Raw genomic sequence first — 27,452 nt, forward strand, 5'->3', positions numbered from 1 at the left:
AACTGCTTGCTTAATTACCTCCTTTCCACTGTAGGCATCGAGCTTTCCGAGACCAGGGGACCACACCTCCCTTGTGGGCTCTAGAGCCCGAGATTTCAGCACATTCATAGTGGATGATCAAAAATACTTAGAGGATGAGTGAATAACACAGCCCCTGACCTCAGGAAGCTCAAAATATAGCGGTAAAGTAGACCAAAAATATGGCAAAATCTATTCCATTATCACCTTAGACATGACACCCAAGTCTCTTTTATTGAAAAAAAAATTGATATTTTGAATCTATAGAATGTATTAAAAATAAAAGTTTAGTAATATACTTTTATTGTAAAATACAATATATATAAAATGTTTAAAGTAGTACGAGAACAAAATGAATATACTCCATACTTATGCCAAGGAAAAATAAATTACCATATTTGAGAAGCTCCCTCTATCCCTTATCTCATCACCAAATAAGGGAGGTTTTATAGTTGTTTATTTTTTGAAAACCATTTCTTTCTTATCAACTGATTAAGTCATATGGAATTTCCTGTAAAAATCAACAAAGTGCAAAAAATGTCATGTGTATTTGTATGCATTTATGCTTATTTTTGGATGTCATATTTTCCGAAGACGTCAGGAGTGATCCACTACCTATTACTCTTTTTGTGATTACTATCACATAATTGTATTGACTGAATCTAGCATGCCTAGTGCTAAAAGGTTGATCATGCATCAACATGAAGCAACCCTTGTTCTAAATTAATACGATTTTGTCTGAACAAACTCATGAAGTATTTGAACGTCTGACATTGTCACGCACTCTACCTTGCATCTTCCCAAGTTAAAAAAAAATTGCCTCGTAACTCAAATATACAGTTTCTAGCCATCAGACTCCTTTTTACTTGAGCCAAGGATTCAGAGGATACTTGATCTCAGGTGGTTGGTGACAATACTTTATATAAATAAAACTATGTAAACTTTGCCTTTCATTCTATGCCACTTTATTTTTCCCCTCATTAGCAGTAATACTTTCTATATCAAGCAAGGTGTTAGTTGAGGTTTGTCAAAAAGTTGTGTGTGAAGGGCTACATGTCCCCTGGACTCTGCTGTTTTAATCTTTTAACTGATTGTCACATGTCCAGTGGATAAATGAGCTGTCCATGGCCCAGATCTTTCTTGCACCTGTACATCCTGTGGCTTAGAAGAGCTCCCTGCACAAGTAATTGCCCAGAAGCCTTTATCCATGACAAAGATGAATGGGAACCCAGACCTGCCTACCTTCTAGGGATTTCCATGTCTTATCTATAATGTTGTCATCAATGAATTTATAAGCCATTGCAGAAAAGGGATGAACAAAAGAAGCCATCAGGAGACTGATGGAGAAATGATGAGAGCTGTAGTGTTGTATTAGGATTCCTGAGGTTATCAAGGCCACGGGGGAGAGCCCAGAGGTAAGAGTATTGGGCTATACCTCCAGGGAATATCACTCTCAGGAAGAGGAAAGATATATTCTAAGCTGTTGTGGCTGTGTGTAGATTCATATGAAAAAAAAATATCCTCAAGTTATGTTAGCTATAATTTTTAAAAAGCTGGTTACAAGTCAATGAGTCACATAGATGTAGCTTAATGGTAAACAACTTTAACTTTCTGCATAGGTTTTCTGGCTGAAGCACAAACTTTGGGTTGACACTTGTCAGAAACAAAATTTCATAGACAAATTTTTCTCAAGCACTGTCATCAATGTCATCTATGCATCATAGAGGCATAATATACCTGGCAAACAGAATGCTTATAGAGGCAGCAAGTTTTTTCTTTCCTTTTTATTAAAATTAAAAGATTGCTGTTTTCTCTCACAAAGACATGAAATCATCATGTCCAGATCAGTGGTTATAAAGAAGTCATTAGCAGGTGTGCGATGCCAGGTGCACCAACCAAGTGCACCAGTGAGAGGGAAAAGGAGCCACTGGAGAGGCCAGTGATAAGTACTGTTTTTGATTTTGGCATAACACGCTTCTAGCCCCCGTCTGGTAGGGCCAATGCATATAACAACAAGAAATCATGTCAATAAGGATCAGAAGCAGAGCATCAAGTAACAGTTTGAGTTCTAAAGAGATTATTTCTTATTCTTCTCAAGCTGCAAAAATATAGAATACATAGTTTGTCTTCTTATTAGTTTTTGGGGGGAAAGGAGACTTTTTATGTGATAGGAGTGTTTATTTACCATTTGAGGATCCAAAATAATGGCAGTTCTCTCAGGCCCCTTACCTGTCTTACACCAACAAGCACTCCAGCACTGCTCTTTGAGTGATGACAGGTAAAACTGCCAAATGGGAGTGCATTTAGTTTCACCTTGCCTTGGAAATAGCGGAAATAGCACCAATACCACATAATGCCGAGAAATCTAGTAGGCTGAAATATATATCATTTTTCAATCATCTTCAGCAGGCAGGAAACAATTTTTATATATCAGTCATTACATGATATACCACTGCATTTACAGCTTCAAGAGCCTAGTCTAGAGGAGATGAGAAAATGATTTTTGTAGAGACAAGAACCTTTCAGATGAAAGAATTGGACTCAGAATTTTCCTGTTAAGTAGGATATCATTTTTTGTCTGTTTTTTTCCTTTGAATGTGGTTTTGTTTGGTTTTGGAAGTGAGGGAGGGTTAAGAAGAGTGTATTTATTGTCCTCAAAGTAATGTGGAACATTGCTGCATCTGACATAACTGAAATTTCAAGTTTAATTTTTTGTTTTCTGCCTACTTAATCTCAATAAACCACCCAAGTACTGTACTATTCCTTAGAGCATATGTAACCCCTCTGAGTAGCCATTAGCCATCTTAGCCCCGCCTGAGTCTTGCTATTTTTGTTGGATGTACCAGAGGTAAATACTTACTGCATAGCCCAGAATAAAGTGAAGTTATTTTCAGAAAACACTGATGATCAAAGAATATGACATTAAGGACGACGATTAATATCAACGGGAACTGCCTATCACACCCTGTATTCGTCTCAGAAAATTGAGTTGTTTGATCACTTGTTTTTGACTGAGAGCTATAAAAATCCCAGCCCTTTGATCAGAAATCCTCTTCCCTAATCTTAGTGATAGGACCTATCACTAGCACTAGAAATGCAGTTCGCTGATTTGCTTTTCAAATGAAAGTAATGATTTGCTGTAGGTTTAACACATCCTAAACTTTTAGTGCTCTTATTTTGGAAGCTTACTAAACCAATGGTTTTGCTTTTTGAGTTTTAAAATTAAATTAAATTAAATAAACCTTGGAGGGAAAGAATCTGTAAAACTGTGATAGTATGTACTATATGTACTATACTTTAAAAATAGTATATACTATATGTACTATACTTTCCCAATTAGTCTTAGCCTTAAAATCAGCAGATAGATGGACAGATATGCAAAAAGCAAGTATAGTAAAATGTTAGTGGTAGAATCTAGGTAGTAAGTTTACAGATGCTCACTGTAAAATTCTTGTAACTTTGCTGTATGTTTGATTTCTTATGATAAAATATTGGAAAAGATATGTAAGAAGGTGCATACCTAATACTGAACTTGTGTTCTTGAGAAAATGTCATCGTACAATGACATAAGATTGAGCAACCTTAATGGATATTTATGTTGGAGAATTCTCATCTTTGAAAAACCTGGAAAATAGAAAATATTCTAAGAAGCTTTAAAACTCTTCAGGTTATTTTCTTATAGACCAAGAGCCACTCTAAAGATAGGAAAGGCAGCATTAAGGAGGGTCTTCAAGACTATAGTGAAAATTATAATGTGCATCACTGCCATTTTATTGTTCAACTAGTAAGTAACTGGAATATCTATTTTCCCAATTACACTTAGCCTTAAAATCAAAAAATTACTAAATATCTGGTCATATGCATATGACTTAAGACATGGTTTAAAATGCATCAACATATTTGTTGTGCTTACTTTCTTTTTTCACCCAGCAATATACCTTTAGGACAGAGTTTGATTACCATATGTTATGTTTGCTCAAGCCTGGCCCGGAAACTAAAAAATTACACCCTGTGGCTATTTTGTTTTTCCATAACATCACAGTTGGTGGGGGGAGAACACAACTGTGAATGTCTTTAAAAAAGAAAAAAAATAGTTCTTGAAAAATGCCAAGTGTAATAAGCACCTCTGCAAATAATTCTCTGTAATGAATTTCCCCTTCAGAAGGTTGATTTCCTCCATCTATGAGAAAAATAAAAGATCTGCAAATTGTCCTTTTAATTGGTAAGGTGACTACTTTCTATTTAAAAGGTCTGTCCAGGCTTATGTCCTAAATGGAGAAACTCTCAAGCTTTCATTTCAAGTCTTTGGGGAGAAACTCCTCCCTCATTTTCTGTTTTCTCCTTTCATTGTTTCTTTGGCTCCCACAGCAGTGGTGTTGGTAGATGTGCTGACACTGCAGATCTTTTAAAAAAAGAAGGGACATGGGACCAAAATATCAAAAACTGAAAGCTAATATTATAAGGGAGAGTGAAGAGGAAAGGGACATATTAAATACAATAAACAAAACATCCACTTCGCCATCCTACCACATTGGCCACAAGGGACAGAAGCAATAACTGTACCATGAAACTTACATTTAAAGAAAAAAAAAACTAGTATTTATCCCTCCAGAAACATATTAAAGGAAGGGTAAAGCCCTGACCCAGTCGCTTTTCTGCAAAGTAGACTTAAAATGAGTCTTTTCTATTGGCAATTGTATAGATCTCTCAAGCAATCATATTTTGTTTTCTTTCTTATTATTATTATAAAAGAAATTCATTCTTATTCTAAAAAGAACTGCCAAGTATAAAGAGAACACACAAATCATGCATAATTCCATCGCCCAGAGAAAAGGATTTTTAATATTTGGTATATATCCTTCTAGATTTTTCTTATGTAAATATATACCACAAAATTGTAAATTTTGAAAGAGAAACATGCAGTTTTTCTCCAAAAGCACTTTGTTCTTACTTTCTTGCTTCATGAATTATTCCCCTTCACCCTCTGGTATCTACATTTTCACTTTCATTACTGCTCCTTCTTGAACTATGAACATACTCAATACCTTTACACAAGGAAATGGGGAAAAACTATAACTTTCCTAGTATTTTCACTCTGTATTTTTTGTCTTTTCACTAGCATTCTTGCTCCTCTTTCTCTCTCGCTCTTTTTTTTTAAGCTGTGGCATAAGAACACTTAAGATGAGATCTACCACCTTAACAAATTTTCCCCTTTCCCTTTTTATTCAAGTTTTCTAAGGGAAAATAAGTCCTCTCTCATCCTTACCACCAATATATTCATTAATTTACTCTAATCTTGGTTCCACCTTCACTAATTCACTAAGTCATCCTGGATGACTTCCAAAATGTCAAATACAGTGAAAGTGTGCAGTTCTCCTTATTTAACCTTTCATCAGCATTTGACACCATTTATGACTTGTTTTCCTTGGACTGCATTCTGGCTCTCCTCCTAAACCTATGGCCACTCCTATTCTGCCTCCTTCACTGGGTTCTTTTCTTTGGCCCATTCTTTAAATATAATGATTCTCCATGACTCCAGCCTTAGTCCTCTTCTCTTCTGACTCTACATTTTCTTTTTTTAATGAGTTTGACCACTCCTACAATTTTAATTATCCCCATCAATCCATATGTCTTGCCCTATCTCTCTTCTAAAAATATAGATCCATATAACCAAGCGGCCAACTGGATCTTTCCACTTGGATGAACTTTCCACAGACACCTCAAACTCAGCAAGTATCTTCTTAGCACAGTATGTGCTCCCCCCTCTCGCTGATATCCTATTCACCTGGTGGCAACACCGTGTAACAGCTGTAACGGTGTAAATAACAACAAAGACATTTCTGAAAATACATGATACAGACCTGACCACTGAAAGAAGTAATATTTGCATTTATTTTGACATCTATAGTCAATCATAAGGTGCATTTGGGACTAATTCATACAGTTAGTTCTAAAAAGGGCTGCTAGAGAATTTGATAATTAGGAGGACATTGGTGACCGTCAAGAATGCAACTATAGTAAATTGCAACCTGATTGTGATTGGTTTAGAAGTGAAGAGAAAGGAAGGAACTATGGCTAGTGAGCACGGACCACTCTTTCAAGCTTGATGGTAAAGAGATAAGAGAGATTAAATGAATGTCATTAGGGGAAGGCAGATGTGAGGAAGTCGTCTTTTAGAACAGGGAAAACTGAGCAGTTTTGCAGGCTGCAGGAAGGAAGGTGGTCGTGAAGAAGGGATTGAAGGTAGGAAAAATAAGAAGACAGGAACTGAATACTGACAACCACAAAGGGAGTAGGAAGGTCTTTGCTTCTTTTGTGTATATTATTATTCTTCATTAACATTTGCTTAAATAAATTCAGGTCTACTATTTATCACATTGCAGTATTAAATAAGTAATAGTCATAATATTTTTTGTAATTTTATATGCAAACCTTTATATTTATTTTGACATCTATAGTTAGGCAAAAATTGTCATTGAGGCTAATTTGTACAATTAATTAAATCATATGTTCCTTTTCCTTTTCAAAACTTCCCTTATATATTCCATTCCTAGTGAGTATGATGAATCCTCTTAATTCAACCCATATACAACTAGTAGCTTTCAGTTAAAACTCTTACTTTTTCATAAACTCATAACTCTTATTCTAAAATGAACATTGGGTACTTCATTTGTCAGGTCTCTATCCCATCAAATTTTATTACTGTTTTGTTACTTACTTGCAAATTTTCCTTATATAATACATTCTATGTCTGTGGCCATATATGGTTTTCCTATACAGTTTCCAAGTTTTATGGTTTATTTAGTTCAAGGGAATAAACCCAGCTTTCTGTTTCACTTTTGTGGAGGTAGATAGGGTCAAGGAGAGCTGGTGGAACATTTACAGAGGGGAAAGATTACCAGTTAGGCTCGATGTTCCTAAGAAAACAACAGCTCTGATTCAGTGGTATTAAAAAATTTGGCAGTACTAAAAAATAACTAGATAGTTTTCCTACCAGTTACTCAGAAAGGGTTCATAATGTGTGAGGGAGAGGGGAGATACTGTGTTTGGAGTTTCAGAGACCGGACACTTATCCTGAGCTGAAAGCTTCTCACAGGGAGGGAGGCATTCTCAGCAAATGATGACTATTTCCTTCCTTTCCTCACTTCTCCCACCTCGAGGTCCTCACTGTTTTAGCTTCACTGCACTGATGCTCCCTCCTCAGCTGCACTGTTTTAGCTCCACTGCACTGACGCTCCCTCCTCAGCTGCACTGTTTTAGCTCCGCTGCACTGTTTTAGCTCCACTGCACTGAGGCTCCCTCCTCAGCTGCACATAGGGGAGCAGTGCACAAAATCGGCTTTCCACAAGCAGCATGCTCAGGCTGAGGTGGACAGGGGCCTAACCTTACTGCCTCAGTTGAAATCCTCAGCCCCAGTGGCTGCCAGGGGAGGTGGGCGGAGCACAGGAAGTGATTACCCTCGGGCTTCTCCTCCCACAGAAGCCCTGCCTCCTCACGCTTGGACAGTGGGGAGGTTAGCTTTCTTTCTCCTTCTAGTTCAGTCCTTTGGCTAATGTGAAAGACCACGCAGAAACTATGGAGTTGCTTTTTGTGCTTGACAAAGTGCAGAGATAGAAGACAGGGATTCCCGGCTGGGAGGAGGGAGGAGAGCTGAAGACCCCGGCCTGGGCTGGCTGATCTAAGCAGTCAAAGTGGGAAGCTGAGTGCTTGAAAGAGGATTATACTCGCACTAGAAATAAGCAGTAAGTGAGCGAATAACCATTATGGCTTAGAAAAGGCTTAATCCCCCTGGGTTATGGGGTGAGCTAGAAAATATTGCTTAACTCTAGAGTAAAACTGGAAGGCTTCTGACTCTGTGTACAGTTAGTTGTCTGCTGTTTGGAAAGTAGGGGCTTAAGAGCAAGCCCAGAGCCTCCCCCACTCTTGGAAAATGCCAACTTCTACTTAGCAATAGTTGGGATATAATCTCCTTCCCTAGCCTCTTCCTGATAAAATTTAGTAATAAACCAGATAGGGAGTTGGGATTAAACTGGAAAAGTGGAATCTGGTATTGGCAGAAATGGCGATCTTGAATTACGTTCTGTGAATGCCGACATTGTTATATCTATTAGCAGTGATTTGCTAATCACAAGAAAGTCTGGGGCAGGACATTGAAAAGGGAGAATTGAAAGCTTTTATGACAGAGGAGCTGAGTAGTCCATATGCGTGAGATGAAATATAAAAATGTGTATAATAATAGATGGAGGGGTTTTTTGAGCATTAAACTAGAAAAGCAGTCAGGGAACATATACTTGGATATAAGCTAGAAAAGAAGAAATTTTAGTTTCAATAATTTTTTGTGCAAACCCCAAATTTCACAATGTTTACAAAGTCAAGACAGTGATTCGGGGATACTTCGATTATTGTGGCACACTATAAATAGTGCTGCTGGGCAAGATCTGTGGTTCTCTGGTCAGCAAGTTCTGGCAATGAAGCCACTGCCGCTGGTGCAAAGAATTCTGGGATGTCTGACAGTGAAATGGATGGAAAGACCCACATTCCATCTCTACTTAATGTCCTTTTGTCCAGAAGTCGGGTCATGCACATGAGCTACTTGGTAAGTATACAGATCAATATTCAGAAAGGCATTTCTTAATGTTTTGCATTAGAGGGTCTCTGGACAATATCTTATGGCAACCAGTGTACTAAAGCAAAGTGGTAGGAAGGAAGTCCATCTTGATCAAAACCAACCTTGTTCTTTTTGTTTTCCATCAGTCCTGAAATGGAACCTCAAATGAGGACAAGAATAATAATAGAGAGAAATACTGTGGCCATCTGTTCTGTTCTAAGTGGTTAAACTCATTAATATATGAATGAGAATTCAGATTTTATTTATGCATTCTAGTACTTGAAGATTCAGAAAAAATATCTTTATTACAGAAAAACAACCCACAAAAATAGGAGGTATGTTTATTGGGGAGGAAATATGGAAATCTGCTTTTGAAATGTTATAGGAGAAAAAACAGACAAGAATCGTTTCCCACAGTATAAAGAAGATTTATGTCATGTTCGCTGAAGGTTGTAATTCTTCCCCCAATGAGATGAGGATCCTAATATGGCACAGTAGATACAAACATAAGAAATATTTTTAATTCCCTTAATTCTAGTTGATATAATTAATACCGAGAGCAAGAATTGCTTTTTTTAAAAATAATAACCTTGGATTACAGCTAATTATGTAGTGAATTTTCTTTTCTTTTTCTTACTGGTCCTCTATGAAGGTACTATGTTTCTGAAATTATGAAGAAGCAACTGTCATTCCAAATGGTATTTTGTTTAACCATTGCAACTGGGAGAAAGAAAAAGAAAAGACTCAGACGTATTATCTTTCTCCTGTAACACAACAGTAAAATGATTGTAATGATCTATGTCCTTTTCTAACTTATGAAGTTATGAACTTTTGCTATGGGGAGCATAGATGGGGGAAAATGCCAATAAAGTACATTTTTTAAAATGGTCCGTACCCTACCAACTTTTCAAACTACCTAATTTTGAAAATTATTTTACTTATCTTTTTAAAATTATTTCTGAGTTGTTTTGCCAATGTTAGTTTTCATCAGATTTATAAGCAAATACAGAAAATCTGAAGATTCGTTACCTGAGTGGTGCTATTCTTGCTTAGTCTTAAAAATATATAAAGGATTAAAATAAAACATTTAATAGTTGAAATCTTAAGCATAATATAATCACTAAATGCAGTTTCAGTCTTTAAGAAAAATGTGCTGGGACTCTTTAAGGAGTTGCTTATTTATCTCGAATTATTAAAGAATCTTTTCTAAAAATATACAATTGAAGAAAGAAAGGAAGCATAACAATATTCAGAGAAGGATTAAAAGTATAATTTGGATGGGAGAGGCTAAGCAGAAGCCAGCAGTTTAATGAAGATATTTTCTGTTGTCCATGAGAGATTGGCATAAAGAATGATGTATTATGACTAGTGAACAATGCTAAGAAAAGACTTTTATCTTTAAGAAGTATTAAGTGGGAATTAACATTATTAATGGAAAGAAACTAAATGATCATTTAAAATTATTCTTTCACAAGAAAAGTAAAGAAAAAGGATATGGAAAACTAAGCAGTGATGAAGACCTGAAAATAATTGTTGATCAAAAGCAGGTAAGTGAATGCTTACATGCATTTTCTAATGCTGCATTGTAGATTTTTGACAACTGAAGCCCTTTGAGCTTTCAGCCCTGCCCTGGAAGCTATATTAGCTTAGCTCATCTAACTGAGGCCTGCATAATAAGATAGATTTTGAAAGCAGCTAAGCCTCCCTGTCTAACGCCTCTGATGCACTGACTTCTGCATGATGTCAACATGTATGTCCTGTATGTAAGAATGATGAAAAATAAAGCAGAGCAAGATAAGAGAATTTTTGGAAATTAAAAGCCCCACTTGAAAAATGAAATCAGTACAATGATAATTTGTTGGAAAAAAATATTTAAATAAGCACCAGAAAGTAAATTATTTTGAAAATGAGAAATGCTACTATTAGTGTAAGACAATAAATATAAGTTAAGAGGACAGGGATATAAGACTTTAAAAAACTGAGACGTTTAAACATATTGCCCAATTTACTTTCTCAGATTGTCTGCAGTAAATTTAGAGACTTTTTTTAAAAACAAACAAAAAAAGAAGCTATTTAATATTCTTTAATACTGCCTGTGATTTGAGAAACATCTAGCTTATATTTCATATGGGCCCATAAGGTGAAATGAAAACTGCTTAATATACTGTAAACAATGACAGGTAATGGAAGGTATCCAGCTCGTGCCACTGAATTGGCATTAGACCTTAACGTCTTTGTTAATTATCAGGGAGACAAGATAACTGCACATCTATTTCATGTGTAAGTGGCTCTGATTCTGATGTAAGCTCAGGTGGAGACAGAGAAATAATTCAAAGGAATCTGAGCAGATGAAGAAGTTAGAAAGAAGGCAGTCAGCAAGTTACAGAAAGCCAAGTTGAATTTAGACAGTTTCCTAATCAATCATGCAGTCTGTTTTGCATCGTGGTGATTGCATTAAAGGAGCCATTGTGTCTATTTCTGAAAAAAGGAAAAATGATCATCAGAAGATAGCAACCAGAAACAATTAACTTACCAACTGGCTTATTAGGCCTGGAATAATTAAGGTAACTGAAGTGGTCTTCTGGGGAAAACTGAACAAAGCATCTCCCCAGGAGGTGCAGAGTATGTCCATACTACAGGGTTCACTCAAACTACCTTCAAGTTTTTCTTGCCTTATCTTCACTCTCCTCCTGCTCCTGAGTAAACCAGGGTGGAAGAGTGTTGGATATGGCCCTATGTTTCTACTCAGCGCCAAATTGTCAGTTCGGTTAATAAGATAAGTGGGACTGGAGCCTGAGGGCTCTGCTGGGCTATTAGCTATCATTTTAACTATGCCAGATTAATTACTTGGGGTGTGTGATCTCCATCTCCCATAGATCCTGTGCTGTAGACTAGCATTCTGATGAAAGGACTGGACCTCCCTGGCAAATGAACTAGTAAAATACAATTGAGTATATTATGAGAACATATACCTATAAATTTCTCTATTAAAATTAAAAGTTTTACTTTTTATTTCTTCTTTAATCATGTAGAAGTTAAATTCCTACTGTTTTTGTACTTCTTTACTATCATTCTACCCCTAAAGCTGCTTTTGTTTTCTTTCTTTCTTTTCTTTAGTTTTTCCTAAAGCTTCTTTTTGTTTTAAGTGAATTTGGGGATTCAGAAAAGGGAGTCATTGTTCTTTTATTCTCGTGGCACTTTTCACAAAATTTATATTGTTGTGCCTAAACACATTTTATTAACTGTTTAGCAATCTTTTAAAAAAGAGAATGCACTTTCCTCCTTCTTCAGAAAATAACACTTTTCTTGCCTGGATCAAATGAGGGAGGATTCAGTTTCTCAGTCACTGTTGTCTCTGTAGTTATCATGTTTCCTCCGGTGCCGTTGGACCAGTTGGCACCAGTTGGCAGTGACCCAGCTTTGCTGAGTCATTCATGTCAAAACATGTCTCAAAAGATGAGTAATTATGAATATGAGTTGGCTTTGGTGTTTGCTGTTGGCAGTAAGAGTAGTCCTTCCTTTTGGGGAAGGTTTATTTGGTGTTGATGTAATGAACAAATCCTAGGTAGAAACAATGACAGCGTTGACATCTCGAAGAAAAATATTTGGGAAAACACTCTAATTAGTCTTTATAACACTACAAAAAAATTCTTCCTAAGTTTAAGAGATCAACTTTAAAATTGTATGTGTGTTTATGTGTGGATGTGGTAAAACACTTTTTTCTAATAGTGCTTCATCTCACAGTTGTTATATATATTTTGGCAGGGGGGAAGGAATCTTTATGTTCAATTTAGTCTTCCTGTGTCTTTTCAGAAACATGGTAGAATTTTGTTAGTCAATCTTCATATAATTGCAAAAAGCTTTAAATAAAATAGTTGGAGTGCTGTGAAGGGCAGAAGTCTACTAAGCTCATTTAATCTGTCATTCAGAAGCTGTTGCTCTACAAATGCTGTGCAAGCTATATGCCGTTTTATCAGTCCTGTGATTTGCCAGTCTTGTACTTCCACAGAAAGCCCACAATTTTGCTTATGTAAGCAAATTAATAGCAGAAGCAGCCCAGTTCACTCTGGCTGCCCACATTCAAGGGGATAAAAGGTGATTTCTGTGTTATTTCTACATAAGAAAAAGTAATTTTGGAAATGTGTAAGGTTTTCTTCTAAAAGGCAATATTGTGCTTCTCTTTTTGTGAAATTTTAGTGGCAAGATTTATTTGAGATACACATGAAAACATTCCAGAGAATTCTTAGATTAGTGTTGATGTCCTAAAGTAATAGGAGCTGCCATATAATATGTAATCACACACCCACACACTTCTATAGTCATTTAAATATAAATGTATCACATTGGCATTGAAGTCCATATTCTCCAAAAATCCCTAGAGTTTTCAAATTTCAAGCATAGGAAAGTAATCAAAGGAAGCATTAGATAAAAATCTTTATACCTCTAAAACCCAGACATTTGATATAAATATATACAGATATTTCATTATGTGTATAATTATATAACATACATAATAGACATATATAGTTATTATATACATATAATTATAATAAAATATATAAAATTAGTTCTATATTTGGCTTTCTAGAATAAATACATATTTAAAAGAAATTTTAAATATGGATTTTGGATTATTCTTATTATTTATTAAAATATTCTTTCCTGACTGGAAGGGGGTGCGTCTTGTTTAGGAATAGATTTCATGTACAAATGAATTTTCTTTGAAGTTGCTGAGATATCAGGGGTGGGAGTGGGGGAGTAGATGGTCAAGTACCTTGAGTAAGTGATTAAAAACATTAGCCACTTTGAATAAATTATAAATTAATTCTATTTTAAATTACTATTTTTAATTAGAGTCAGTTTAACTCAAGGTTTGTGATATGTTCACCAAGATAGCTTTTTTTCTAAAATGTTTCCAAATTCCAAGCAGACTTAAAGGAGGTAACCAAGGCTGACACAAAATTATAGAATATTATCACTATAAAGGGGATACACTTGTAGGTTCAAGCATTTTTCAAAATAGTTTTCACAGTATGTCGTAGATTTAGTTGACTGTAGGACTCAGAGTTGCAGCTGCATATCTTTCAGTGCAATAAGGTGGGGAAATGTCAAATGTCAACCCATGACAAAGGGAACAAGTGTATATGGATCAGAACCATGGTTCTCAAGTTTTAGCAGCCTCAGAATCCTCTAGAGGGCTTCTCAGAACACAGATTGCTGGGCCCCACCCACCCCCAGAGTTTCTAATTCTGCAGATCGAGAGGTAGGGCCCCAGAATTTGGATTTCTAAGTCCTCAGTTCCCACTGCTGATCCCAGACCATACTTTGAGAATGGCCGGGTCAAAGGAAATAACTCTTGCAGTTCTAAAGAGAAAAAGCATACGTATGACCTGTGATAAATTTGACATTCTTCAACTGGGCATTACCTGGAAACCTAAAAACTAGAATTCATAGACATCCAGTATAAGGATGCTGAAAACAAGAAAATCACGGACATTTACAACTAAAGGTGCCTTAAAGACCCAGGTTTGCATCTGACTGAATTCCACTTAGTAGCCTTGTGTTCTTGTGGTAGTCTTGTGATTTGAGGTGTTTCCTTATTTGTAAAATACTACTCTTCTCTCCCCAGCTCTTAGAGTTTCTCTAAGAAGATGAATTTATAACCATTATGTCATTTTAAGTAGCTAGTCATCACCACCTATTAGTCTGCTTGGCCTGCCATACAAAATATCATAGACTGGGTGGCTTAAACAACACAGATTTCTTTCTCACAGCTCTGGCGGCTAGAAAGTCCAAGATAAACAGGCTGGCATGGTTGGTTTCTGGCGAAGGCTCTCTTCCTGACCTGTAGATAACCAACTTCTCACTTTATCCTCACATCCTCATATGGCAGAGAGAGAAAGAGAGAGAGAGAGAGAGCGAGCTCTGGTGTGTCTTCCTCTTTTTAGGGCCCCATTCTTGAGGCATCATTTAACCATTATCACCTCCTTGCAGGCCTGTCTCCAAATACAGACACATTAAGGGTTAGGGCTTCAACATATGAATTTGGAGGGGACACAAACATTCAGTCCATAACACCACCACACAACCCCAATTCAGCAGACAGGAACATTGAGATCTAGAAAGGTGAATCGAGTTTCCCCCGAGTCCCTGCTTAGGTACACAGAGAGGACTGGAAGCCAGCCTTCCCTCCCAATGTGCAAGCCAGTACACCATCTATCATCCTATATAGCTCTCTGCGGTCGCCCATTACTGGTCATCCCATAGGTGGGCATTAAGAAGCTGTTTTGCTTCAGTACTCTAATTATATAAAATAACCGTCTACTAGGAAGTATCATAATTGGCCAGTATTTGTTTATTGAACCCTCACAGGGATAATCTTTTCCACAAACACTCCTTAACAGTTTACTTCCCTCTTGGCCCCTATAGCTTATTAGGAGAGAAAAGTCCTTCAAAACAAATGTGCACAAAATTAGAGCTGAAGGGTGGTTGTTGCCATCCACTCACCCTTCCCGTCCCTACACAGCCTCCTCCAAGAGGGCCTTGACCAGACGTGAGAAGTACCATGGAGAGAGACAACACATACCTTTCTTAGCCCAAAACCCTTATGAGAGTCTCCTTTTAAATTTGTAGGAGAAGCCCGAGCAGAAAGCAATGGAAACTAGAATTTCTGTGATTTTTCTCTAAAGAAAAAGAAGAGACAGAGTATCGCCACCCCCTTGTGTTTCCAGTAGCACATAAGCATTTGAGTAGGATTGTAATTTTATCCTAGTGGTCATTGTGGGAATGCATCCTAAAGAGGAAAATATAGGCCAACGTAAAAGAAAAATGGAAGAATGAGAAAAACAGATTAACAGGAAAAGATACTGAGCTTCCTTCTGCTACCAGTTAGTGTGGTCATACCACCATCTAAGCAGCTGACCTGATTCTCGGACTCATAAATAGTAAAAGGAATGGGGGTGATATGTATCACTGCCTTGTTGTACTCAGCACCATCTGGCCAGTGCTTTTTTTGCCATATCAATATGGTGACTTAATTTAAATATAAGTCATATCCCATTTACCTCTGAGAGGCTTATAAAGCTTGAGACCCTGTCTCTTGGCGTCATGTATAACACTCTCCCTGGGTACCTTCTTGGAACCCCATGTTGGTCACCAAGAACAGAAACCCCCTTTAGACTTGCAGAAAAGAAACAAACTGGGCAGCCTGGAGATTCTGAAGCAGGATACAGTGAGACGCTGGAAGGACCACACACATTATGCCGTTGTGGTTGCCCCCATTATGCTCACAGCAGACATAGGCTCATTAGCATTTTCCTCGGAAACAGTGATAGATGAGAAATGGTTCAATGAAAATAAGCCATATTTAGGTGTGATGAGAGAGGCCAAAGCTTTTCAAATTTGCTATCTATCTGAAATCAGCACTGGAGTAAACAGAGATTCACTACTGTAGTCCAATCAGTGCCATCTTGTCAGCAAAGCTATTTATCATCAATAAATGTACAAGGCAAGGGGAAAGTTTTGCACAAGGTTAAATAGAAAAATTACTGGGATAAAGGCATTTTTACCCATCTTTTATTCCTAAATATTACCTATTTGTGTCAAGTAATATGAAAATAGTTCTGAGTTACTGGTAATTGAGAAGGGGGTGAGGGGTGGAAATCACAGTAATGCAAAATATCTTACTTTATTTTTCCTTGTAAACTCACAATGCTGAGAGGTTTTTTTGGATTTTTGAATTGATGCATTTCAATTTAGTATACTGATACCCCTAGGCATCACCTCTGACTCTAGGAAAAACAGAAAGGGCAGACCTAATATCTTAATTTCAGAGTCTTCTGACACATTACTGAGATCTGAAGATAGAAGGCAAAAAAATGTAGAGGGTCGCTCTTTATAGAGTGACACAGGGGCAGGCAGGAGACACCTGAAATGAATGAAGTAGGAGGCCATCGTCCTAGTTTCTAGTCTTGGCTATGCCACTTACTAAGCGGAAGACCTTGGAGTGAGCAATTTAAGTTCTCTGAGTTTCTGTTTCTTCATCTGTGAAGTGGAATAATACCATCTGGCTCAGATGTCTGTTGTGCGGTTCAAATGGGGATGCGCCTCTGAAGAGCCTTGTGTCCAGCTCAGCCTCCTTTGGTCAGAACCAAGTCTAGAATCCGGGACCACTGCTATTTTGTCTCATGCTCTTTCCATCAGCAGCTCACACTTCCTGAACGTTGAGTTGGTTGTTGCGTCACATTTTCACTTTGCTTATTCCCACTGTTTTCCTAGTAAGCAGTTTGCATGCCTTCTGTAAGATACTGTCAGTTACTCTAGTCTGGTGCCCTTTCCGGGCTCCTGGCTCCTCTGCCACTGCTCGTGTTGGCCATTGTGAATATAGCAAAGTTGTTACACAGTGGTTAAGAGGGAGGCTTTCACAGTCAGGAATCTGAATGAAAACTGGCTACAGCCATGTAGTAGCTATATTACCTTGGGAAAATTAACCAGCCTCTCTGAGCCTCAGGCTGCTCTGCTATAAAATGAGGAAAATTCTGTCTACTTCGTAAAGTAGTTGTTAGGATAAATAAGTTGCTGTAAACAAAGGCTTAGCAAAGTTCATGGCATGAAATAAGTGCTTTATACATGTCAGGTACTGGGGTGGGTGAGCGGTGGCAGTTGATGGTAAAAGCCTTAGATTTAGTAGGTATAGAATCCCCTTGGATTTCTTCAGGACTGAGTTATAATTCTAAACAATAAAGTCTATTCTGAGGTCATAGATACAAATGTCTCCTTGGATCAACCAAGTACAGAAATGAGGGGAACAGACTGTGTGTAAGAAAAATAGGGAGTGAGGAGGATAGTGGCTATTGTCACAAGCTGGCCCCTCTAGAAGAAGCAGCACCTACCAGCCCCAGCTGATTGCCATCTTGTTGAAAAATGGGCTCAGGATCACCACATATACTAATTTTTCAAGAGAAGCAATTAATCTGCTGCTTTTTAAATGTTTACAACCAGTTTTTAAATTTTATAGCAATGTGTAGTCAAACAAAATAGTGTGGTTCTGTATACAGCCCTGAGGTTCCAGTTTGTGACCTGTTACGCTCATGAGACTCTAAGATCAAAGGAGAGTAGGATGCCGACATGGGCCCAAGTGGGCCTCTGCTCTCCCCGTTTCTCTCCTGCTTTACATCCTCTCCCTTGAAAACTAACCTAACCTGGTTGTCGATCTGATTAAAACAATAGACATTAAGATATAACTGTCAGGGCTTCCCTGGTGGCACAGTCGTTAAGAATCCACCTGCCAATGCAGGGGATATGGGTTCGAGCCCTGGTCCGGGAATATCCCACATGCTGCGGAGCAACTAAGCCCGTGAGCCACAACTACTGAAGCCCACGCACCTAGAGCCTGTGCTCCGAAACAAGAGAAGCCACCGCAGTGAGAAGCCCACGCACCGCAACAGAGTAGCCCCCGCTCACCACAACTAGAGAAAGCCCGCACGCAGCAACGAAGACCCAACACAGCCAAAAATAAATAACTTAAATAAATAAATAAATAAAAAGATATGATTGTCAGATGGTCTTCAGTCCCCCGGAGGTTCAAGTACCTCAAAAGGGAACTTGTTACCTAAAATGTAAAAAATCCCCATTTGATAAAATGAGTAGGTCAGATATTTGTAAGTGGAGAAAGTATTGCTGATAGTTCCTATTCAGGACTTTTACTACCTCCTAGTCTTACCAACTTAGCAACTCAGAGAGTAAACAAGGTACCCGCCTTGCAGAGTAGCAAGTACCCAGCTTTCCTCCACCAGCCCCTCTTCCCCAATTTTGCAAACAGTAATGCAATCCACAGGGCTCAGTGAAAAACTGTAACCACTGAAAAAGAGAGACCATGAGTTACCACTTCAAGTTCAACAAATATCTTAAATGCCATTATATGTCTTTATTTCAAGATATTAATGTACAGCCTATGTTCATTAGATGCAGCATAAAAAACTGGACTTTCAGACTGGAAAAATATATAGATGTAAGTAATTTTCAAATAGCCCATTTTTTTAATCTACTGGGGAAAAGTGCTGGCAGCATGTTTAGTCACTGAGAAAAATAAATGCAAAATTGAAATGACGTGAGCTGACATGCTGAATGTAAAAATGATGTGATATATGAAAATAACAGGCCGGGACAGTAATGCTTAAACTCAGCCATTTGGAACACAACTTGAAAATAAGCCATTCACCCTTTCACTGTGGAAGGTTTGTTGTGCTTTTACTGGTTTTGTGTTTGGGGAATTTGTTTTGTTTTGTTGGTGCTGGTGTTGTTTTAAGTAGATTCATCTGGTCAGTCTGAGAACTGTAGACATTAGAGCTGGAAGGAATTTCAGAAGATAATCTAATCCAGTGGTTTTAAAACTGTGCTCCGTGGACCCCGTTCCCAGCCACTTTGAACAGAGGAGGGGGTTCATGCGCGTGGCGTCACCCCTTAGAGAGTAAGTTGGCCCCAGGTGCGCAGACAAGCTTTGGGTGATGAAAGGGCACTGCTGCTAAGAAGTTTGATTATATTGGTTCTACTTCAACCATAATAAGTTGAGTCTTAGATAGGGAAGTAGCTTGACTGTGTCACTAGGTTATCTTATGTCACAGGGACTGTTAGAATTCGGGTCTGCAGGCTCTCGTCCTGGCTTCATTCATCTATCCCTATAACTGCCTTCCTAAATTCAACTTCTCCTTAGCCTTTCTTCCAGACTCCCTCATGCTGGTAAGCTAGGCATACCAGTCAATCCAGAGAAATCACTTGAGAGGAGTGTGTCTTTCAAGTGCACAGCTAACTCTATTAAATTTGTCTGATAAGCTTTTATGAAAGGATGTTTATATGAGATGCTTCCTACTTCATAACGAGGTTCTCACAAACTTTGTGACAACTTCCCAGTTTTAAAAGTGGAATTTGAATCTCCTAAGATGCCCCTAATGAGCTTAGCAGAGTGTTTCCTCCACGTTGAAGCAGAGGGTTTTTCCACAGCTCATCTCCCAGGTCTTCTGCACCTGGATCAACTTATCATCTCCCTTTCAATTGGCCTTGGGGATTGTGAGCCCGGCCCACAGTTCAGCATCTAGCTGCCTAGTCGGTCCATTCTGAACGGGTTGCCAGCGCTTTGTCTAATGAACCTTGCCTGTGACTCACTGGTTACTGATTCCATCAGTGTCTATTGTCATAAGGGCTTCGAAAAACAGTTGTGGGTGGAAATATTTATACTGAAAAGATTTATGTTACAAATTCAAAATCTGATAAATAAAAATGACTAAGGAACAGAAAGACTGTACAATGTTTTTTTGTTGTTGGTTTTTTTTTTTTTTTTTGATACTTAAACAGCAGAGAGAGTTTAGAGAGTAGACTTCCCTTCCTCTCTTCTGACTTTGGACCTAGATGCCTGTGCTCTGCCATTGCCCTGACCTTGTCACTTCTGTGGTTGTGCTTTTATTTCTCTCCCATCCAGACTTTGCAGTACATGTCTTTTCCTTTCTGCTCAGCCCCACTCTCTGATCCCCGCCTTTGGAATGTGTCTCTTATTCTGGCACTGCATCTATAAGGTTTGACAGAAACACAGTTCTTGCAAACCTGCTTTTTTTTTTTAATGCTCCATTGCTTCCTTCTCTTTCTTCAAAACAACTCTATAATTCTGTCATTTCCATTTTTAGTCATTAATTTTTCACATGGTCTACCCCCAGACAGGGTGAGTACCACTTCCTATCTTGTGATCTACGAAAAACACATGCACACACAAATCTTCATTCAATACAATTGTTATTTATTCCTCATCATAGTATTTTTTGGCCAAATGATCTCATTCTTGAAATATATGAATAAGTGACTTATTAAAGAAATGGTGAGAGAATGTACCATCTCGGCTTTGTGCTAGAGGTTCTGAATAGAAAGAAATGTTCATTCATCACTCTTTTCTAACTAAATTATCTCATTTGTATAATTAATGAATAATTAATGAATTCTTGTAGAAAAACACTAAGCATGGAAGTAGTTTTCTTCCAGTCAAAGGTTGTCCAGTTATCACTTCCTTACACTCTCAGCTTTTATCTTTAAACTTTAAATGTGTCCCCAAAATTGACCCATTAATTTCTATGAACTATGGGAATAGCTTCTGCCAAAGAAATGAGTGATGGTGCATCAGCTGATGGATTTTTTAAATCAAGTTGTTTAGTACAGAATAAAACAAATTGAAGCTCACAAACATGCTTAGTTATTCTTAAACTTTTAAGCTAAAGATATAAAACCTTAGGAACTCTGCATTTTAAAAAAAGTGGAAGAAATTTGTCTTTCACTAAATGAATGAGCAATCTTACCCTTTCATCCAGACTCCAAGGAACTTGATTTAAAATCCTTCCATTGTGGTTTTATGAACCACAGTAGTCGTACAAGACATGCATGGACCCCAACACTGCTTGGGTTACAGGTGACAGACACTCAAGACACAGAGAGAAGTGATGCTTCTCGCTGCCTCCCACATATTACACAGACTCCTCAGTTGGGCTTGCAGGCCAGGGATGGTCCAGTCCCTGACAACCCTGTTATCCTTCTCCATGCCCCATTCATACTGAACAACTTGAAGCACCCCAAGTGTGTAACATTCTTCCTCCCTTTTTGCCTTTGTCCTGTGCATGTATATACGTATATATATGATACACATCACAAAATCTTCTGATATATCCCCTAAGACTGGAAGGATATAGATGGAGGGAAGGAGCCCTTCTCATGGTTCTGCTAAAGACTTTCGCCTTTGAGAATCCAAATGCTAGGAGAGGAGAAAGAGAATGAACAAACCCCTCTTGGCTCTGCAGACAGACTTCCTAAACCCCATAGTTGTGGGGCCAGGGGGAGTGAGAAGTGTAAAAAAGAAAACAAAAGGATCCTAAAAAGCATAAGGAGCAAATGGGAAAACAGAAAAATCTGAGAACCTATTGTTTATAGAAGTTTGGTATGTAAACAATTTTGCTATGTGTCTTCTGGGGTTTGGTTGTGGGGGAAATATTTAGTTACATTTAGCACGTTTACACACTTTGTTGTTCTAAAAAAAAACTGGTACTTGATTCTGCCCTGTTCCCAAGACACTTCCTCTCATGTGATACAGGAGGGGGAGCAGTGGAGAACCCAGCAGAACCAGGTCAGGGATGCTGGCAACATTTAGCTGTCAGTATTCAGGAGGGACAACCAAGCAGGGAATCATATGTTTAAAAACTGGTTCTAAGATAGACTACGTGAGCAAAATTAAATTGTCTTCCTCTTAATTATGAGGTAACTTAACTTCCAAAGATACATGGGATGCTGCTTTTGAAAAAAAAATAGCATTATTTTGATGGAAATGATCTAACTTCCTACTTCATTCATTTACTTTACAAAAACTTCTTAACAGCCTATTTCTCACAAGGTATTTGCCAGGTGCTGGGACACAGAAATGACATAAACATAGGCATGGCCTTTAAGAAGCCAACAGTACAGCTTGGGGCTTCGGTCAATAGGCAGTTATGGTGCAGGTGCTGCAGCAGATTTGGGACTGAGGACTTCAGGGAGTACTTAGGACCCTCAGGCCTCTAAGATGTGTATCATTTCCCTAGTCATGGTCCTGAAAGAATTAGAGTCTTCCTAGTGATCAGTGTATTCCCAGGACAAGACATGGTTTTGGGGAACAATGACCAAGTATGTTTTTTAGAGCCTAGATGTTCAAAGAGAGGTCCATGGACCAGCAGCATCAGCATCACCTGCATTTTGTTAGAAATTCATACTCTGAATCCCAGACTGAATCAGAGTCTGTAAGGTTGGGGCCCAGGAATTAGTTTCAACGAGCTTCCAGGGAATTCCGATCCTCACTGTGGCTTGAGGAGCACTGTTTTAGATTTTTCAAATTTGGGGTGTCAAGAAAAGATCAGTTATTATTTTGGTAAAGATGTTAAACTTTTATTTCCAAGGACTACAAAAGAAAAGGAGTTAAGACAAATTAAGCATCTTAAGTCCTTAATTTCACTGTTCCTAACCTTGCAAATATTCCCTCCCAGTTTCATTCATTAAAGTGAACCTACACAGTAATCAATCCTGTGACCCAGGTTGTTTCCTAAAGAAAGTACAGATGATGGAGCCTAAGAGGTAAAACTTATTAAGGTAATCTTTGTCTTAAGCCCTTCTAATCTTAAACCACTTTTATTAAAAGGTTAATAACAACACACAATTATATAGCATTTACTATATGCTACATCCTGTTCTAAACACTTTATATATGTTAACTCATTTAATCCTCCCAATAAATCTATGATGTAGGTACCATCATCCCCATTTCACAATGCACACTAAGGCATAGGGAATTTTATGCCAGGCTGCTGCATTGCACAGCCCCAAGGAGATGTGCTGTGCCCGCAGTCTGTGTGGCTATGCACGACTGCTCCGGGTCGAAAGAGTTCACAGCTAGGAAGTTATCCTTTCCTCATGCTTCCCTGACTTATCAAGGAGATCTGTTATTATCTTGACTGTGCTAGGACTGTAATAGGGTAAAATCTGAGAAAGGCTTTCTGTTTGTAAGGGAAAGATATATAGGATAGGGAAAAGCATAAATCAATTAAGATGGGCAAATTGGAAAAGAAGTATTCTCCCTTCAAAAGACAATATTCGTGTGTGTGTGTGTGTGTGTGTGTGTGTGTGTGTGTGTGTGTAAAAGAAAGAGAGAAAGAGTGAGGGAGGAATAGAGAATGTGTGGATACATAGTCATAAACACACATGCCCAGAAGCAAATCTATGAAAAAGGGCCGTTGCCCAGTCCTTGGATAAATGCCCACCTCTGAGGCCATTGGGACCCTGCACTGTACTGAATGGTAGGACCAGGTAACCAGGCAGCCTTGCAAGGGAACCAGTAAAAGGCAGGTACTGCATTAGGGTTGCTACTCGGGTTCGAGTCCTCCCATCTGAGGTGCTTCTCATGATAAGTTAAATCCTTCCTTTGCACCTAGAATTTTCTCTGTGCTCACCACATTTGAAAAATTCCATCCCTGGAACAAAAAAGAAAGCGCATCGCTTCAGCATTTGTTGAGTAGCTTTCCGTTACTGGAGTAGATTGCTGTGCTCTGGAAATGTCTTTCCGCCAGCTGCCCCACAGGGACTGACCTTTCTACTCAGGCTAAAGTCCCTGCTGAACTATTCAGTACAGCTAGTTTATCCCAGGTTGTTGGCAGATCTCCAGTTTCCCTGCCTGCCCATCTAGAAAAGTGGTCTGAGAATTGATATTCTGCCACCCCTTCAGTCTTTCACTGGCCACAACTCTGCCCCTCCAAGCTCCTGGTGATTCCTGCAACCTCCCAAAGCAGCGCCCAGCCTCTCTCCAGGAACCTTACCTGTTGGTGCTGGAGAGCTGACAGTCACCCTTGGGGTCCCTTCTCACTGGTTACTCTGCTTATGAGTATACAAAACCCTCCTCAGAAACTTTGAACAAGATCAGAAGTATCACCCGTGTTCCCAAGGACTCTTCATTTTACATAGTCCCTCATTTTTGCATAGTCACAAGCATAATTTAAATTTTTGCATAGTTGCAGTTAGTATGCATTCAGTTTTGTATCTCCCTCTTTATGTAACACTATGCCAGACTCATTTTTTCCACATCACTATTTAATTTTTATAAATGTGATTTTAATGGTTGCCTTATATAGAATCAAGGTGAGCCTTAGGCATTTTTTTGCCCCACAACTTTCCCTGGCTTGTGCAGTGACCATCCAGATCTTTCCCTTCTTCTTTCAGGATGCAAGTTATCAAATTAAAAAGGAAAGGAAGGGATTGCAAGAAAATTGTGTACATTGCTATAATTAGACATATACTGATTTACCGTGAATTATGCATATTTATGGGAATTTGCACATTGTCATCCTTTCATATCCCTCTGCACCTTTAAATATCAGTGGAGATGCCACCACACACGTTGCACTGCTTCTGTAAAACCTCAAGTTTAAATCACATCCTACACTGCAGTTATACATGATTCTGCTTCCTGAGGCTGACCACAGCCGAATCACAAACATGGATTTGCATAAATTTGGTTTGCATGAATTTTTAAGTTTGCTGAGAAGGGAAATTGACTAAATATTGTTAGAGCCACAAATAACTTGGGATATAATTTACTCTGGTACCACATGCATTGAGGACACAGATGTATGGACCCACTAGGATAGTCCAATGCCGAAAAGATACACAGACTTTAAGACCTATATTGAAGTCTAAACAACTTATATGAACAGGGTAATAGACTTAAGTCCTATGACTTCTTCATATTGAAAGGCAATGACAAAAAGAAATAATTGTGAATGCATTTTAGAATATATAGTCTTTCGTAAGTATTCTACACTTTAGAATTGTTGCTCGGGTCCCAAAATGCAAAACTCTTACATTAACGCAGATCCAAGGAGTACAGGAAGTTAGTATAACAGAACCAAAATACAAGTGAGGATGCTAGGATTCAAGTTTCTGGCTTTGCCAATGGCTTTTTCTTTGACCTTGAACAAATCTCTAAGCCTTGACGTCCTTATCAGCAAAGTGATAATATTTTCCCTACTTCTATCTCATAAGAATTCCTGAAGAATTTCTTAAAGAAAACTAAAAAAAAAAAAAAAAAAAATCATCTGAGCCACTCAAGAGGATTACTTCCTGTGAATAAATCCAAAATGGTATCATCTTCAAGGAAGCCACTTACTAAGGCCCTGGGGTTATGGATCAATCTCTTGTGTTAAAGAGCAATTTAAAAATGAGATCCCCTGTAGAAAATTGAACACATGCAGAACTATTACTTTTAGATCAGTAAAACGTAGGAAGGAAGGCAAAGTGTAGCTTAATTTTATTAATTTACAAGTGATATAATTACATTGCATTTCTTTTTGAATGATTCTTTTGATAAATTTCTCTCTAATCATAGTGAGAGGAAAAGTGGATGTTTTCATATTTATGTTTTTCAGCTGTCTTGAAAAGATGACATAAATAGATAGTTCTAGAGAAATAACATTAGTGTTTCTATCACTACTGATTCTATTTTTTTAAATGAGCAAATTTTTTTTTCCTGGAAAAGCGAAACTTATTCTGGGGCTTCTAAACTTTATTTAGTAGTCAAGAAATTGCACATTCCAAGTAAAAACAATATATCTGCCCCCCCAAAAACTAGAAGAAGTCCTCCTAGATGAATCTGTTAACACCTGAGCCTTCTTTAAAATAAAAATGAAAAACGTGCAGAGTTTATAATGAGTCTTTAGCAGAAAAGTCACATCATATCTCTCAAAACACAGAAGAACCAAGTTAGCTTCAGCAAAGTGCCAAAGAACTTCCTCTCCTGAAGTAAGCTGGCATTTAGAACTGCTCTGTAAAGCTTTGAAGGGGATCAGGCTCTCTATCAATAAAGCACCTTTGGAACAATTATTTCAGGGTACCCTGGTGTGAAAGAGTAGTAACTACCAATGAGTTTTTATTATTCTTCCTTATTTAGAAATCTGCTTCTGACATCACAGGGGAGGCCCATGATCAGCTTCCTCAGAACTTCCAGCCTATCAGGAAGAAAAAAAATAATCCGAAAAACATATATAAGGTTTAAAGCTCATGGTGAGGCCAGATTTGGGGACAGGGTGCAGAAAAATTTAGTTAAGTCAGCTTGTGCAGAGGTCATTTTTTAATTTATTTATTTATTTATTTATTTTTGCGGTACGCGGGCCTCTCTCTCAGTGCTGTGGCCTCTCTTGTTGCGGAGCACAGGCTCCGGACGCGCAGGCTCAGCAGCCATGGCTCACGGGCCCAGCCGCTCCGCGGCATGTGGGATCTTCCCGGACCGGGGCACGAACCCGTGTCCCCTGCATCGGCAGGCGGACTGTCAACCACTGCACCACCAGGGAAGCCCCAGAGGTCATTTTAAACACATGCATAAGCATTGTGGATGAGATTAGTGGAAGTTGGGTGGATAACACTTTATACCCCAACTGTCCAATTTAGTTTCATTATGACAGGAGTGGGGAAGGGGTGGGAATAAAAGGGAATTAACGTTGTTGAGCATCTATCGATACTATGTGCCAGACAGCAATCTGAGAGATATTATTATTATGCCAATTTTTAAGAATGGGGAAAAAAACCCAAGGCTGAGAAGGGTTGAGAAACTTGAAAAGAGTCAAATAACTAGTAAAACAGGAAAAATGGAATTGAAATAAAGTCTCCTTCCAAAGCCCATGCTCTTCCCATCAACTGCCTTCCTACAAGTCATCAAGAAAATTAAACTGCACTGCATTTTGTTTAATTTAAAGAGACAGTCATTAGTTACTGTATATTGCCTAGCACCCGTGGGAGTTTAAATAAAAGTCTTCTTTAAAAAAACAACAATTGTTTAAGTCAGCAAAGAGAAAGGTGGGGCTGCGTCAGAGTCAAAACAAAGCCCTTGGTGGTCACCTGCTTCGGAATTGCCAGTCCCTTCTTGGAGATTCACAGGAAGAAGGCAAGGGCTAAATAAGAGAAGTGAGCGGGCAGAGGGTTCTCTTGAAACACAAGAAACAAATAAAAATGAAGAATGTAGTGTCCTGTGTCCCAGCTTGCACACAACTATGCCTATATTTTACTTGTAATTGGCCTAAAGATAAATTGTATTGGAAAAGTGACTCATTTCACTGTTTTTTTCTCCCATTCTGAGTACCAAAGCTCCTATATTCATGGCAGATTTTTTTCTTCACTAAAAGTTAATTCCTGAGCTTGTTCTTGTAGAACTACTACTTAAGTAAAGCTATCCAAGGCAGGTGCAAAAGAACAAAAAAGAAATCTTTGGAACTTAAGAAGCAGTGAAGTT

General features: G+C 38.3%; 1 protein-coding gene across 8 annotated transcripts in view; it reads left to right on the top strand.

Moving 5' to 3' along the window:
* The window catches only part of PEX5L (peroxisomal biogenesis factor 5 like), a 250,634-nt gene that overhangs the window by 54,200 nt on the left and 168,982 nt on the right, over positions 1 to 27,452 (top strand). For 5 of the 8 annotated variants that reach the window (XM_060011081.1, XM_060011082.1, XM_060011084.1 and 2 more), the window contains exons 1-2: positions 7,537 to 8,614; positions 10,102 to 10,173. The exons of 2 other annotated variants lie outside the window; for them this stretch is intronic. In XM_060011081.1, the coding sequence (XP_059867064.1) occupies positions 8,522 to 8,614; positions 10,102 to 10,173 (165 nt within the window). In that variant the 5' untranslated portion in view covers positions 7,537 to 8,521. Of the gene's footprint in view, positions 1 to 7,536; positions 8,615 to 10,101; positions 10,174 to 27,452 lie in introns of those variants that run through there. One more of the 8 variants, XM_060011083.1, reaches the window with a different exon arrangement.

The sequence above is a fragment of the Delphinus delphis genome, chromosome 4 (assembly GCF_949987515.2).
Source record: "Delphinus delphis chromosome 4, mDelDel1.2, whole genome shotgun sequence".
Classification (NCBI taxonomy): domain Eukaryota; kingdom Metazoa; phylum Chordata; class Mammalia; order Artiodactyla; family Delphinidae; genus Delphinus; species Delphinus delphis.